This window comes from Bombus fervidus, chromosome 4 (genome assembly GCF_041682495.2).
Source record: "Bombus fervidus isolate BK054 chromosome 4, iyBomFerv1, whole genome shotgun sequence".
NCBI lineage: Eukaryota > Metazoa > Arthropoda > Insecta > Hymenoptera > Apidae > Bombus > Bombus fervidus.
In genome coordinates this window covers 18,542,719-18,558,327 of record NC_091520.1, presented here as the reverse complement: position 1 = coordinate 18,558,327, position 15,609 = coordinate 18,542,719, and the positions used below count along the sequence as shown (strand labels likewise).

At 42.4% G+C, this 15,609-nt stretch overlaps 1 protein-coding gene across 8 annotated transcripts in view; it reads left to right on the top strand.

The window, feature by feature from the left end:
• Positions 1 to 6,579, top strand: part of LOC139986530 (uncharacterized) — a 113,170-nt gene extending 106,591 nt beyond the window's left edge. For all 8 annotated transcript variants that reach the window (XM_072001939.1, XM_072001938.1, XM_072001940.1 and 5 more), the window contains one exon: positions 4,180 to 6,579. In XM_072001939.1, coding sequence (XP_071858040.1) covers positions 4,180 to 5,385 — 1,206 coding nt within the window. In that variant the 3' untranslated portion in view covers positions 5,386 to 6,579. The remainder of the gene's footprint in view (positions 1 to 4,179) is intronic.
• Positions 6,580 to 15,609: the final 9,030 nt, after the last annotated feature.

Below are 15,609 nucleotides of genomic sequence, written 5' to 3'. Positions count from 1 at the left end.
AGCAATTTTCGAACGAGACTGAAATGGCAGTTCGGAAAATTTGCGGCCGATACTTGGAACTGGACGACCGGCGATTAATACGAATATGGATGCGTTCGGTATATGGCCGAACGACGATGTCGAGTTAATAACGAGACTCTGCACTCGTTTTCGCTCCCTGTAGAAACGGAGCGCGAGGATGATTGTACCTTTTTGAATACGCTTTTGGAAGTGGTTGACTTTTAAGCAGTTGTCGGTAGTTTAGACTTTTTGTTGGTCTGTTTTTATCGAAGCATAATTTATCGATCGAGCAGTTATTTTGTAATAGATGAACATTCCTGTAAGTAGAATTTAATAAGTAGAGTGAGATAAGTGAGATGGACGAGTAAAGTTTAATACGAGTTTAATTCGAAGAATATACATGCTATTTTTTATGCAAAATATTTTGAAATTTCATGTTCAGGTTTTATCGCTAAAGGAAATTAATCTGGAAATGTATATGGAAGGTAGAAGTTGCAAACATATATTTAGAAAATAATTAGTATACAGTATCAACGTAAACCATCGTAAAAATATTTCAAAGATGGTTCCAAATACCGAATTTCTTTATGTTATATATAGCGCAAATATGTTAAACTTGATTATACCTCATTATGTTATACCCTATATATATTTGCATATTTGTCTTAAATTGTACCAATACAATAATGATAATGGTGTCTCATTACGGTGCTAGTGAAATGACATAATATATTGACAAAACGTGTCTATAAGTGTTGGAATCCTTTCGCGAGCAACTGTATCTACTAGGATTGCCCGAGTCTATACGAGAAACGATCTGCTGCATTTTTCATCGACAATTTGTTAAGCTTTCCCGCGCTCGGCGGCCGTTCACGATCACGGACAAACGTTTTCCCCGGCGGCGTTTCTATAAGGCGTTACAAATCGGTCCGAGATTCCGGGCGTGCCTGTTGATTTGCGCTAATCTCGTGGCCTGTCCATGACGGATTTGTCGCGATCGACCCTAAATGGCTCGCTACGACAGTCGAGGAACGTTTTCTACGCCGATTCTGATTTTCTGGAGTACGTGATTCGCGACCGGACCAGGACCAGTCAAAGGGGAAAAAAGAAAAAGAAAGAAAGAAAAAAAAAAAGGAACGCTTGGAAACGCCACGAATCACACGCGCCTGTTACGTAATCTTTGCTCGCGAATCCCGTTGTTCACCTCGTTTGCTCTCTACGGTCAAGATACACAAGCCCAGCAGCTGACTCTGATCGTGAGTCGCAGCGACACGCAATCGCCGCGTGAAACGCGCTTTCCAACCCTCGCGTTTCCTTCGAAAGAACCATCGATCGATTTGGGGATGTAGGTTGTGGCAGGTTATGAAGTTGGTCGTGTTCCTAGTTTGGTAAAAGTTCTTATGGTAGTACCATTTTGCTGCCAAAGTTAAAGGGAAGTGTCCGGAATAAACGTTTTTCAATCTCTTATAATAACGAGAAAACATACGCTATGTAAATTGGACTATCTATCGTAGATTAATTTCCTTAAGTACGTATATTTTGGAACTTAATTTAATTGTTATACTAATCTCGATGCTTTAGAACTCCGATACTTTGAAATAGATATTCATTATCATTTCTAACATTGCGAACGATACTCTCGATCGTAAATATCTCCGAGCAAGGAGAATTTCGTAGGCGGAAGCGATCGGTTCGAACCATACTATCTCTGGCGTGCACACGGTGGCATCGTGACCTCTTTCACGCAGTTGCGGTGACAGCCAGGGATCATCTGGCATACGGGAGACTTTTCGAGCTCGCGCCTGTTCATCTAAGATCGAGAGATTACAGCCCGAGGTACCGCTGGTCCGTTTTCATCTCGCGATCATTACCACTTTATCGAGTGTACGCCGTTGTTCCTGAACCTCGGCGATTAATCATCGCCATCGGATCTGCCTCCTTGACACTGGAATCCTTCGATTCCGCGTTTCTCCTCGATCATCGCGCATGGACCTTCTGTTGGACACGTGTAACTTTGCTTCCCGTTTACTCGTCGAGTCTGTTGCAGTCGTACGAAGACGGACGAGAAAGTCCTGTTTGCTTGAAAATATACGTGAGATTACCGGTAGTCAGTGTGATTCACTGATGACGCACGTTCCAGTAATCTGGACGCATTATCGAAGTATAAATTTTAGGTCATGGATCGATACGGTGGACACTTTTCGTGGATGATTCGTCGATCCGATTTGGAACAGGTACCGCTATGAGAGCTTTTCGGCTTCGAACGGTTACCAGACCGCCCACGTGGCTGCGTCAGGTGAGCAACACAGTTAGAGCCTTTCCGGCTTTCGACGACACTTGGCTCGCTGTGTTTCTTTCTGATTAAATTCTAACGCTGACGTTAAATACATATTTATAATCTTAAGATTCTCGAAGACTCGAGCCTCGCGTGTACGTCAAGATTCATTGTATTTTATGTTAATCAGCAATCTGTTACACAACTTGGTTTTTAAATTTACTGAATTACTGTTTGTATTCTTGCTATAGACGAATTCGTGTCATTCGCTTTTTTTGACAACTGTATATTCATCGTGTACTTACGTAATGAAATACAAAAATTCATAACAAGCGGAGTTAATCACTTTGGCTTGTTATAGAAGCTTTACTTCTATGAAGCTTTATAACCACTCATTATATGTTCTAACGATTCCAACAGATATTTATATCTGCTATAAATGCCTTATAGAACGGTTTAAAAATATCCAGAATAGAGATAGCAGAAAAAATAAAAGTGGAATAATTCAAAACATAAAGAAAAGAAAAGTTGTACTTGGCGCACGAGAGATACTCGATTAGCGACTAGTCGAGACCCCGAAGCGAGCACCAAGGTAGAAGGGTCGTCGCGTCGTAAATTAGTTCACGATGCGCCGCTTTCCAGTCGGTTTTATCGTCGGCCGACAGGCGTTTAACTTTACGACCAGCCGTGCCGCATACAACGCTCCATCTTCAACGCGCCACCCTGTCCACCCTTTCGCGGATCCTGCCTCCGTTGCTCGACCTTCTACTCCTAGACAGAGGCATGCTAATTCTTGTGACACGCGGAACATTAAGGCCTGACGTGTAATCCGCCAGAGAATCTGCGCGTCGCCCGAACCAGTCCAAATGGACCTTTATACGGCGAACGGTCTCTTTTGATATATAACTGCTTAAATCGTGATTTCCGCGTTAAAGTCTGGACAATTTATCTTTCATGAGAAAGTCGGAGAAAATTCGTTTAAAAGATTTTTATACTTTTTCCAGTGCTATCAAGCAAAGCTAATACATAGTTTGGTAGAGCAATTTTTTGAAACGAAGTTTTGGAGAATTTCTTGGCGAACATAAGATGCCTTTAAATTGGGATACTGTATCGGTTGAATTCGATCAGAGATCGTGCGACTGTCTCCAAATATTTATTTCATTTTTTACCACTTGCTCAAGATGTGCTTGTGTTTCGCTTTCAGTACAAAGTATAACGCATATGATTTCTTAACGCGTTGGCTATATTATTTACAGAGAAATTTGAATTCAATATGTCGTACTTGTTAATTAATTTAGTAATTTTCGTAACGTAACACGCTTGGTGTAGCACCAAGCCAAATGTAATCCATCGCTGCTTATATTCTGCATACAGAAATATCTTTGTTGAATGCAGACAAAACTGCATTTTTTTTTATTTTATTTTACCAAACATTGAATCCAAGTCTCGTTCACACATACTTACGATACCTAGCGCGAAACTGATGCGTCACGTATATGACGCACGGTGGCGAACGTGTTAATAGGTGAGTTCAATACGGAGAATTTGGGTACAAGGAAATGACGAAGTGGCGCCAATTTGCTGAATGTATCGCATTAAGGATTGGTATTACTAAAAAGGAGACTTGTGATTGGTGAAAGATATTATTGTAAATAGTAATATTAATAAAATGAATAAAATCTCCGATATAAATACAATTGAAAAGGTGAATCCAAATTCTTGGCTTCTAGGATACGTGAAACAATCGATCGATTAGAAACTTGACATTGTTAAAAAGATGTTGTCAACACGTCGTAGTATTTCATCTTTCACGATATGAAAACCAAAGCAAGAGCGAACTCGACACCACTCTTCAAGCTCTTCATTTTCATATCTTACCATTGTTTTCTTCCTTCTGTTCGCAGTCGTTCTTTGGGCGCACCTATAACAACCTGGGCAGCATCTCCGAGTGCAAGAACGGCGGTGTGTGCGTGATCAACAAGAAGAATCGTACATCGTGCAAGGCGTGTCGCCTACGAAAATGTCTCGTGGTCGGGATGTCAAAGTCAGGCTCGCGATATGGTCGTCGTTCGAACTGGTTCAAGATCCACTGTCTCCTGCAAGAACAAACGAACGGAAATCAAAATATGACTCCAGGAGCAGTTTCGCCGTTCGGACCAAGCTTTCTAACAGGATTCCTTCCTCAAGCTCAAGGACCCCAAAGCAGAGTGTTCAAGGATGGAACAGATCGTGCTTCACCTAGTCAGGAAGATTTAGCCCTCCAATCGCATCTGTTGCACGTGGCGATGCTGAAGCAGGAACAAGAAAGGGGGAGCAAGTCTCCGCATCCGGACGACGTAGCTCTTCAAAACCAACTTCGTCTGTTAGCCTGGCAAAGGGAGCGTGAAAGAATCGGTGAAAGTTCTCAACAGCCTCCGGGTACGCCACCTAGTACAACACCTCCGCCATTTTATAGACAGCAGCAACAACAACAACACCAACAACAACACCAACAGCAACGAATTCCAGGCTCTCCGATGTTCCCAATGAACTTCGCTCAAAGAGACAGCGTTTGTGTGCCTAGCAGTCCATCGGACTTCAGACCGTACCTTTCAACTTACAAAAGGACGACAGACACACCAAGTGATAGTGGAGCGTCCTCGGTGGATGGTGTGGATGGTCAAGAATCAAGGAGTAATTCAGCATTGAGTTACTTCAAAACCAGCGCTGCATCACCGACCTTGTCCGAAAGAGATTTTCCACCTAGGAAGATCAACGCTACGGTTACATTGACGACAGGATACCATCCTCATCAAGGTCTAGGCCTGGTGTATCCTCCACCTGGTTTGATCACGCCATCAACGTCTCAACTATCGCCCAGAGGCGGCGACCTGCTTTTGGTCAGTCCCAGTCCAGGTGGTCTAGCCGTGGAGCAAGACGAACCGATAGATCTTAGTGTCAGATCGAGCAGAAGCACTCCAGGACCCAGTCAGTCGTCAGAAGAGGCTAGTAGATTAAACGATAACAATAGTGACCCCGATAGCCCTGCGAAAGAGGAAGCCACTACGAAGAGCAAGCCCTTGGATCTAACGTTAGGTGTGAAGAGGCCAGAGTTACCTATATCGTTATGAAGCTTCTGGCTGTTCGATAGACGCCTGGCCTTGTTCAGTTCTTATTGGCGCACGCTGAGTTCTCTCGAGATCTCGCTGGAAGAATCGAACGGCCTAGTCACTCAGCTGGTCTGTCTGAAAACAGAAAAATCGATATTACAGGATAATAATGGATTTGAGAATGGAGAAATGGATATTTGAGAAAATTGGATGAAATGGAATATCATAAGAAGGCAATGAAGTTATATAAGTAATTGTTAGAAGAGAGTTAGGTTTCGTTAAGAAACTGCAACGGAATGCCGATAACACACCACAAAAATGTGTTCAAATTTGTACATAGATCACGGTCCGACAAGAGATTAATTTATTACGACCGAGGACGTTATCGTTAATTTGTGTATCGCTATTAAATTCTTTGTTTTAACGTGCGAATGTTGTATCGCATGACTAATTGTATAAAAATCGGAGAATCGTGGATATACCGGCCAGTAGTGGAGTGCCTTAATATAATATATTTATATCTCAAATATTCTATATTGTATATGTAAATGTATAGATGAAACAGACCGCTTCAGGATCTTATTTTCGTTCTACGCACGATTCATCGATGTAAGTCGTATTCTTCTTCATGGTTGTGAATGGTTCGCATAGCGAAGAGTGTGTGGGCGCGGAGAGAGAGAGAGAGAGAGAGAGAGAGCGAGAGAGAGAGAGAGAGAGGGAGAGAAAGAAAGCGCGAGAGACAGGGGGAGAGAAAGAAAGAGAGAGTGAGTGAGAGAGAGAGAGAGAGAGAGAGAGAGAGGCAGAGAAGACGATTGGTAATGATCGCATCCACGATCCTGTCGCAACGAAAGGCCAGTTAATAAAAATAAACGAGAGAAGTGACGTCACGTCGGTGTATAAAACAAACGAGCATCTTGTAAATAAGCAAAAGGAAGGTGGGGGAAGGAATAAAAAATTATACGTACGTTTAAATCAAGAGAGGGGAGACTCGGCTACGATTGAGAGTACGCTTCTTCTATGCTTCAGCTTGATGTACGAACCTCTCGATTCGTTTAACGGATCACGACCTTTTTATATTCTGACGTTCTCTCCTCCTGATTCTTCTTATCAGTTTATCTCTTTTATTTTGTACATAATAGTATGTAAACGGTGAACACGAGCGGCCAGTACCTAAACGTAACGCAGAATTAAATATTTTTTTGTTTATCCCTATAAGGTGTCTTACTATGTGGTTTTCTTCTTCCAGTACCCTCTCTTCCTTTGGTGTTTCTTTCCAACAGGAATATGGCATCTACGCTGTTGCATAAGTAATTCTAGGATTCTAAGATAACAGCAGTGTGAGCTGATGTGTTTTTATTATGAGCAATTATGATGCAATTTAATCAATTCCTGTTTTTATATTCATGTACACTACTCTGATCTATATACGAAACAATATACCCAAGTAAGAATTAATATTCTATTTTCTAGTAACACGTTCAGAATTCAATGTATTTCGAAATTTAATTTTACGATCGGTTTCCCTGAAGTCGATCGATCTACCTCGGATTCTTTTTCATCTATGTTCGACATACCGGTCGCTGGCTTCGTAATACTTTACATACGACTTTATTTACTAGATTATTTATCCGCAATCGTAATACCGCATTATCGTAATACGCCATATGTAATTCCTATTCAAAATTTCTTCATCCCATTTCAAGAATGGAGATTAAAGTTAGAATTCAAACAATTCGAACCAAACTTTGTTGCAAATACGCTTTGTATTTGTCACGTCGGAGGCACAAAAGATCGCGAAATTAACAAATCGCAGGTGATGTCCTCGCGCCGCGGCACGAATGAAATGATTCTTTCGCAAATAGGGCGAAGGAAATAGAATTTGATACGCAAAGATCAAATTTATTATAGAAAATCCAACTGAGTGACGGTTACAACAGATAGATTCGAAATACTATATCAGACTGTATTTACGCTCGTTTGGGAAGGTCGCTCTACCGAGGATCTAGTCCCTTTGGAGTGGGTCTCGTTAGTCTATTGTTTCAACAGATGTGGCAATCAGAGTGTTCGGTCTATTTATTTACTAAGCAGATGATTTCCTTGAGTGTGTGACATATTCATTTGCCAAACTCGTTACGATATTCCAACATTTTTCTTCCGATCTTGTTCCTTGCTTCGACGAATAAAGGAACTTTTAATATTTGAAGAAGAACTTCCGCATAAGATCTTAATCTTGTTTGGAATAACGTATATCAACAATGATTTTTTCGTATATTTCTGAAAACTTCAGAAATCAAATCGACGATTGGAAAATTCGATCACGTTCGGAAACGAGTTAAACGAGAATAAATGGAATTACTGGTACAATTGCATAAATTGAACTCGACGTTATAAGATAATAACGATAAAAAGTTTGACATATTCTGAATATGTATCGCACTATGAAAAAAATGGCCAAAATTGAAACTTATTTTAAAGAACATACTTCAAAGAAGAAACATACTACATAGAACCCTGGACTCCGATAATTGTACGAAATAAAAAACGAAAAAATTAGGAATCATTTGATCCTCGAAACCATCCGGCAGCGGATCCACTTATCAACCTTGAAGATGATCATCGGTGGTTCGATTGCATCGACTAGCAGCGAGGACACGGTCGATCGGGTATATATAACGCGGTGAGCCGCAGTCGCCATTAATCAATTGCAGCAGGAAGCGCGAGAGCGTTGCAAAATCGTCGAGTTACGGATACCTGCCCACGCGGCTGACCTTGCCAGGTCGAATGTTCCTTCCACGTCCGGATAGCACGCGATCGCCTCGCTGCTACCTTCTCGCGTCCGTGCCCCTCTTCCGTTCTTTGCTTCGCTCCACGTGACACATCGTCTTCGCGCGAGCCTCGATCATCGATGCTAATCGACCGTGCCTTCTTACACACGTTCAAGCCGCTCGATAATCGTTTTACGTAACACGCGAAAGCTACACGACGCGATACGTCGTACCAAGAATTTCTAGAATTTTTCTAGCGAAATGTGAAAATCCTCAAGTTGATGGAATAATTTTGTTTTTGTTTCTTCGTCATCCGAGTCGTAGATCTGGCAATATAGGGATGAAGCGTAAGTTTGATTTACGTTCTTAAACGAGTGGAGTAAATTTTCAGCGCAAGTAAGAGTCGCTTCTTGCGTTTTAATGCTTTCTTTCTCTGTATATGTGTTTGTAGCTAAATCTGTAGACACCGGTAAATTTAATTAACACCCCTAATGTCCCCATAACTTTGCGACGAAAATTCAGCGCAACGTACCTCCGTATGTGACCAATAATAACTTCTTACTGTGACGACATCTCGCGTCTTTATATTCCCAAGTCCTAGCAATAAATTCATTAGGATCGTATTTCGCGGAAATGACCATAATTCACGGTGCCATGACTCGTACGGAGGGAATCGTTCGTTTCACGCTGTAATGTATACGGGACACGAGGGGCCGCGTTCCGCGCGCGCGGTAGGTATCGCTCGAAAAAACTGGTACACCCTGAAAAATTGTAGCTACGTCCAAGTCGATTTGTTCAACTAGCGAACAGTAAGCTTCCAGCACATATATTCAGCAGTGGTATCTAGTTTGTTTTCTGTTGAACTCACCGGGGAATATTACCTAAGTGTTCGAGATCGGTTTTGTTTTATCGTATAATAAATATATTTACGTGAGATTTGGTAAAAAGAAGGAGAATGGTTAAGGTTTTATCGAGATAGATCATTTCGAGAATCAAATACTCCAGCTTCTTTTTGAGGATGTTTCTTATGGCTCTGTCATAAGCTCCCGTCGTTAGTAAGGATTATATATATATATTATTATTATTATTATAAGGATTTCAGAAAATCCTATAAAGCCGAATCTATGTATTCAAATTAATAGAATGCAAACTTCGTTTCTCACACTACTTTCTCCTTCCTTTTCCATTATCAGATATTATTGAACTCAAAATCCATCGCTCTAACTTGCCATTACATCTAAATTATTTTAAATCAACCTACATTCATTCACGTCGCTCGTAAATTTCTGCGACCTTTCTCCAGATCATCGAGCGCTCTAAGAAGAGCAAAATTCATTCCAAACATACGGATAATGTCTCGCGTCAGCGTAACATCTATTGGACCATGTAGATCACTGGATCTGGGATAACAAACGGCCGATAGTCGAGGTAGTGCGTCAGTCACAGGCGACTGGTTGCCGCAGCAATAAGCAATCGCTTAGACCCGTCATGACTGTATGCATGAGAGTTGGCCAATACTGGCGCACGCGGGACGATTCCGCGGTCTCTTGCCGAGTGAAATATCGACGAACGGTTACCGGTCAGTCATCCGGAGATCGACACTGCCCACTTCGATTCGCGCTGCGGGAGAAACTGGAGCGATCTAGACGAGGACGAGCCTTGTACCGTGATCGAAGATCGAGTCTCGATCGAAAGGATCGCGTAATTCACGGCGAAGAAAATTTGCATTCTATTTGCTTTCTTTCGATTCAACTTGGATGTGAGTACCATAATTATCCCGATCCGCACGCTAGCAGTGTTACCCTATGACTGAAAAATCCCGAAGCCAACGTCGCCTGTGTACAGTTTATGGTTTGCCTTTGACGCAGTCTTTTGTCTCTGTAGGCTGCCGATGGCTTCGATGCTTGAGAGAACTAAAAGACCAGATGTAGAGTTTTCTTAGAAGCGACGACCGCTTGAACAACAACGAAATGTTAAAGATTGGCAGCCCGTCCAAATAGAAATTCTAAGCCAGACGGGATATTCTATACAGCGACATCTTAACGACCCGGATCGATTAAGGAGAAGGAACGTGGTCGTTGATAGGTTCATCTGCACGAAACAAAAACCAGAAGACGCGGAGACGACGTCGCGTAGTCGGGATTCTTAAGCCGGTAGCGGTAACCGGAAGTCCTTTAAGATGCACAAAAGGCGACCGAGCGAGATCGCTCGCGATACCTTTCCGGTGGCCGTTTCTCTTTTGCGTTTCGAGGGAAGATCTTCTCTCCGAAAGGAGAAACTCTGGTTTAAATACGAGAAAACGGTGAACATAGCGCACCAGTGGTCGATGTCAACAGCTCTCCGGGGACCTGGAAATTCAACGAACACGGGCAGCCAACCATTGATCGATTACTTACTCTTCTACGCGGGTCGAATAAGAAGTGGTTCGCTTTGTGTATACACAGCATGCTATCTGGTGTCTCCTTTATTTTTTTCCTTTTTCTTCTTTTATCCCCCTCCTCTCTCCTCCATATAGCATTTCCCGGTTAAGAGAATTAACGACCGGAGAGTCTTAAGAGAGAAACGGGAGAGGAAAAGGACGAGCGTAATGAGCCTTAATCGATTACGATGAATGCGTATACTCTCGTAACGACTGGCCACCACGGCGCTGAGTAATGAGCCGTGTCCTAGAGCGAGGATTGCTTTATACAGCCAACCTTGTCACGTGTGTGTTGGTCGATAAGGTTCGGTTGACGGAGACAATAAATTGCATACGGAAAAATATGAAAATATTCTTTTGCGAGAGTATTTTAAAATCGAAGCGTTTGAGACGAGAGGATCGAAGAACAAGGAATTCTCAAATAAATTTTCCAAACTGTACCAGTCTTAATGCATTCAAGATAACTAGACTGCGAATGTTTCTGCATACTTTTTCATACTCTTATAAAGCTAAGCAGAGATATTTTATATATTTTTACATGTCGTGCCTTGTTGAAATTTTTCACAAACGCGTAAATATTCTCGGTGTACCGATAGCCTAACATGCGAATGATTTAATATTTCGCTGGTGTAGCGAATTGCTCCGCATGTGAATCACGTACACCGGTTTGTATTATCAGTGGACTGACTAGTTGTCAGACCACTGCACGAAGGTAGAAGTGTGCGAATTGTAGAGTACGGTGCATAAAACGGTGTGTTGTTATTAGTTTGAGTCAAACTCACGCCTTTTAATCTCCTTGCTACCTTTCATTGTACCTGTCACAGACCACGGTCGGTTTCTACATCGTGAGATATATCTTGCGAAAATAGGATGGTCAAAATCAGAAAATCAACCAAAGGCTATTTATCGTATTTTCCTTCCGAGGTCTTCGTATTCAATTTCTTTCGAAAACTACCCATTCTGTACGATCTCTCCGAACAACCAACAATTTCTTAGAAAACCAAACACGCAACCATCCCAAACATTAGCAAATCTTCCTTCGACCGTCAACGAGTCGAAAACCCACGCAAGATCGGGTTCCAATCCGTGGCACAGGGATCATCCCGTAAGGAGCGTTCGACGAGTGAAGAATCAAGTGGACGAGGAGACGCGTCGGTCGTCCTCTGATCCAGATTTCGATAGTCAAAAGGGACGAGGCTGGAAACTGGTCCAGCGACGCGTGGTACGACTTCCTGCATGCCCATATACGCGTCCTCCAGTCGCGTACGATCCGGAGGAAGAGTAAACGAACGAAGGACACGGTGGAGGGACGAAGGGAAAGAAGAGGGAGCGGAAAAGAAGGAACCGTGGCGTGCACGAAGAGCGTTAGGGGTTAACGAGGGCCGATCGTGCGATCGTTCGATCTTTCCCAAGAGGCAAGGCGGCCCAATTAGAAGGTACGTAAAAGCCGGGCGCATAATCAGCAATTTGTATTGTCGAGGGATAAGGCTACGTTCTTCTCTATACATATCTATCGGTTTCTCTTTCTTATTCTTCGTCCTCTTCCTTCGTCTATTACAATATACGTACATGGTATCGTTGCGAGGAGGGACTCGCAAGCTAATCCCTGTTTCTCCAATGGCGGAGACCACTTTGCTGGAATAACTTCATACGCGAGACGAGGCCAAGCTATCCGAGTGGTTCGAGAGAATACGTGGGAGGAGAGTGGGGCTAGGGGATGCCACTCGATTAAGCTATGCAATCGCCAATTATCGGCAATTTGATCCGGTTATAACTCAATTTATAGTAATTGGGCCGCGTTCACGGGGTATCTCGTAACCCTCGCGGTCTCTTCTTTCTCCCCTCTGTGTTTCCTTTTACTATAAACGTGCATCTGTATGGGCACTGTGTGCTTGAACGGGTTACTCCTTGGTACCCATGAAGCAATAGCTGAGAGAAATAGTGGCGATAAGATATGCATTATTGTAATGCATCTACGGTATTCTTCGTCCGATAGATATATTTTCACCCTGCGTATTAGACGGAGTTATTGCTATCGATCCTCTTCCACGGATTTTCCATACGACGCACAGCTAACGTTCCTAGCAACTTTGTGTTATTCGGATCATAAATATATTTTATTAACCTAGTAACGACGAAATCGAGCGTGAGAATGGTATAAACGAGATTAAAGTATTAGAAAAGTTCGAAAGTTTGAAATTCGTCGAATCGAATATCGCGTTAACGCCATCCGAATGGATCGAACGTTATATATCCTTGAGTGATTATAAAAAAACTAAACAAAAATATTAAATTCGAGGACTGTTACGTCATTTGCTGCCACGTCGTGAGAGCATGCTCCGAAGGCAAGTGAAACATAAGACGACAGGTTTCGCGATCAAGAGATCTTCGACGGGTCGCTTTTAGCGCCTCTCGATGATCGTAAATTGGCGATCGAGTGGCGTGAACGTGCACGCGGACGTGCCGTTCGAACAACCGGAAGAAGATGCTGCGGTGCGTGCTGTGGTCGGTCGTGCACGCGGCGGAACGCGCGGTTCCTTCCTGTCGATAGCAAACCGCCACTTATACGAGGAAAAACGAAACGTCTTATTACCAGCAACCCGTTGCTCAAATTTTTTACCAGATTGTAGCCTACGCAAAGATACAACTGGTGGTTTATCGAGGCTAAACACGAGACCGAGAAACTAGTCGTGTTCACGAGTGAACTCGATTTAATGATCTTCGTGGGTTGGGACGAACTTCGTGCGATTAGAAGCGAGGTAGAGGATCTTGAATTCAGTTCATACAGGATTTTAAATTCGAGTAAAAATTATTTTCCGAAGGATGAGCATTTTAGGATATTTACGAGCTTCTTAAAAATATCGGTGTGTACTCGTGTTTCCTCGATCATTTCATTTATTTACAACATATTTATTTAAATTATATTTCGAAGAACGTCATCGATTTATGAATTTACAATTCGATACTACTCGCTCTACTCATATTTTAACAAATCTACGCCTTCCTCAAGAAACATCAACGTTTTATATATTGATGGATGTATTTTTGTTTTTTTTTTTTATTAACATTTATTTATTTTTATCGACATTCTAAAAGTCAAACATTCAATTTTGACACGTTAAACAGACCCACTCGTTCTTATATATTGACATAATATTTACTAAATGTACAAGCATTAGTAACAGAACATTTTTGTAAATTCGATTGGATTTTCGGCTGGGCCAAACAATCGAGTTACGCGTGCCAGAAGTATCGATCGTCCTTGTTCCGCTCGTGAACCTTCTGGTTCTCCTTGTCGAGCATGGTTCGTGTTTCGCAAGCTCGGCAAGCTGGCCGACGGGATCGTTATGTCTGCGGCCGGTTCGCGCCCGTTGACAAATTTGACAAGACACGCAATCGATCGCTCTTAACCGGCGCTAATCGATACAGCGATCGGTTCATTAGGCGGATCAGGCTCGTTTCTCCGTGCGGCCGGAGCGGATCGAGCGCAACAGATATTGGCTTTTCGATCACGTCGGCTCTCACGGAAATCTCGCGATTGCGCCGCGCACCACCGGCCTTCCTTCTTCGACGATCTCTCGCGCCTCGATCGATACCCACGATCCAGCTACGTACCGCCGTTTTCCGTCGATCTTTCACATGGAAACAAGGTTACGGAACCGTGGAAAAGTCTCCAAGTTGAATCGAAATTGGTAGTTAAATGTGGCACGAGGTGAAGCTCGTTTTCTTGCTTTTAGATAGTTTATTGGTTATTTCCTATTGGGTTCGGGTGGTGAATTTAACGATAGAGCTACTAAAGTGGTGGAAACGATAGATCCGAGGATTTTTATCGAAACTGGACTTACAATGGCGTGTGTTTGGAGGTTTGAACGATGTTTGGTAAAATGTAGGAGTAAGAATTTCTTTTCTATGATATTCTTGCTTATCGTAGGAAGAAATAAGTTTCAGAAGAGCTACACGACATCAAGATATGTAACGAATTTCTAACTCGCCAGTTCAAATAAGTAAACGCGGTTACTTTTCACATAAAATTTGTATAATCTGTAAGCGATATCTTTGTAGAATTGAACGACAAAAATAGTACTCGTAAAGACGAGTAATTAATAAAAGGAAGACGTTTCGAAAGAACGGTGTAAAAAGATTTCGCAATTAAGGACGCACAATGCAGACAACTTGCGTTCTACAAAAAAAAAAAAAAAAAAAAAGAATGCAAGGCAGAAAAAAGCAGAATCAGACGGAATCATCGGACCAGACGAGCAGAAGGAAGTGAAAGACAGGCGCGCCAGGGAAGGAATGCTCATCTCGTCGATCGACTTTCGATTTTCTCCCCGCGCCTAATTGAGTTTCCTTATGAATTCGTTAATGACTCGCTAGACGTCTTCATTCTCGGCCTTCCTCCCTGTGTTTCAAGATAGCGACGCTCGTGCTTCGCTCACGAAAGATCGCTAGGTACGCAACGCATCTTCGCGCGGAGAAACTTGATCCGATGCGAAGAGAGGCAATTATTAATGAAGATCCGAAGGACCCGACGCTCTGCCGGAACATTCTTCATCCTATCTTACACTTCCTGATCCGATCTCGTCCACCGAGCACGCGTGTGCGTGCTATCGCGCGGGAATCGAAGACGACGCTTTTCTAACGACGATCTTCTAGCTGGAGATGATGTTCCTAAATTGGACGACGAATCTTTTGCCGTTTGTTTCGAGACGTTGCATAGAGATTAGAATCGTTATAATGGTGTCTTACGCTGATTAACTCTTAACTAGGAACGTTTGTATTTTTGTCATTACTACCGATTTGTCTGATAGTGTCTCGGATTGCTACTTGGTAATTTTGTTTATTAAATCACTGTACTCTCAAAATTATTTTTGTTAAACGCTTCAAGTTTCACTTTCTTATCAATCTCTTTGCAAAGATGTGAATTTGCATAAATATTCCCAGTCTAATTATAGTAGTTACGTAAATATTTGCTTAGGGCAATGATAATAGAAGACATACAATTATATTGATAGTTATCGATCGACTCTTTTGAATTCTTAAATCAAAAAGGACAGCGAGGAC